Below are 1,159 nucleotides of genomic sequence, written 5' to 3' on the forward strand. Positions count from 1 at the left end.
GTTCAGACTCTCTGGGCTGCAGTTTCTCTTCATATTAATCTTACATTAAAAAACACTCTAATCATTCCCATGACAAACAGCAGCAGATATGATCCAAGATTATTCTAAACTATACACAACTAAACTATAATCCTTTATAACTCTGTGGAGTCAGAGGAGTCAATGAATCCCCTGAATGGAAAAGCCTAGTTTTAGATGATTTATTATTTCATACTTAATCTTCACACTATGTGTTTCTTCTGTGACACAGGTCTTCAGACACAAGGCATCGAGTCTCCACAGGTGTTCCTGGTGTCCAGCTTTGAACTCCACCTGTACCACTTCTCTCTCTTACATGAGACCTTAGAGAGAGAACTTCCTGCACACAAGAGAGATGCTCTGCTGCGCGCCATGCCCAACTTCAACCCAGAGATCATCAGGAAGAAGAAACAAGCTCTGAAGTCCAGAATAAAATACTGGGCTACTCTGTCTGCAGCTGGAGCAGCTGTTCCAGTTCCTGGTCTTTCTATTGATGTTGATATTGCTGTGCTGGTTGATGTTGTCACAGATTACGTTCATGCGTTTGGTCTCGATATCTGGTCGCTGAAGAGACTTTCTGCCAGAACAGGTGTGCCATATGCTGATCTGTGTGCTTTCATCATTTCACCACTGGCTGCAGTAGAAATAAGTATACATCTCCTCATTAAGGTGATAGTCCGACTTGGGTCCGTAGCTGCATTAATTGCAGCAGAGGAAGTGTCCAGATTTATTCCAATTATTGGAATTCCAATAGCAATGGGTCTCTCTTTCACCACAACTTACAGAATTCTGAATTTGATCCTTGATAAGCTCGCTGATGATGCTCAGAGGGTGTTTGAAAGAGCTTTAGGCTGAACACATCAGTGTGAATTTGAAAGTAAAAGATGAATGAAACTTAAAAGAGTTTAAATGAAATTAGTTTAAATCATTAAATATAAATATATTGAAACCAAATCATATTGCAGCTGCATATTTGAGCCATTATCCTACTATAGCTGATGTTAATGTTCTAATAACTTCCTGTCACTGCCGGATGCTCGCTTATCATCTTGACACATCAGCAGCAGTTCTGCGACAAACTGCTCTTTTTGCAACCCCGAGCAAAACATGATTAAACTTTCACCTATAAATGATTCTCTCT

At 40.1% G+C, this 1,159-nt stretch overlaps 1 protein-coding gene across 1 annotated transcript; it reads left to right on the top strand.

The window, feature by feature from the left end:
• Positions 1 to 250: 250 nt before the first annotated feature.
• LOC106456066 (interferon-inducible GTPase 5-like) lies at positions 251 to 873 on the top strand (the record flags this gene model as incomplete). Its single annotated transcript, XM_013908226.1, has 1 exon — positions 251 to 873. A coding segment is annotated over one exon (623 nt), but the record flags the coding sequence as incomplete, so codon positions are not given.
• Between the last annotated feature and the right edge of the window lie 286 nt (positions 874 to 1,159).

The sequence above is a fragment of the Pundamilia nyererei genome, unplaced genomic scaffold, assembly GCF_000239375.1.
Source record: "Pundamilia nyererei isolate P.nyererei 1_Seehausen unplaced genomic scaffold, PunNye1.0 scaffold03476, whole genome shotgun sequence".
Taxonomy (NCBI): domain Eukaryota; kingdom Metazoa; phylum Chordata; class Actinopteri; order Cichliformes; family Cichlidae; genus Pundamilia; species Pundamilia nyererei.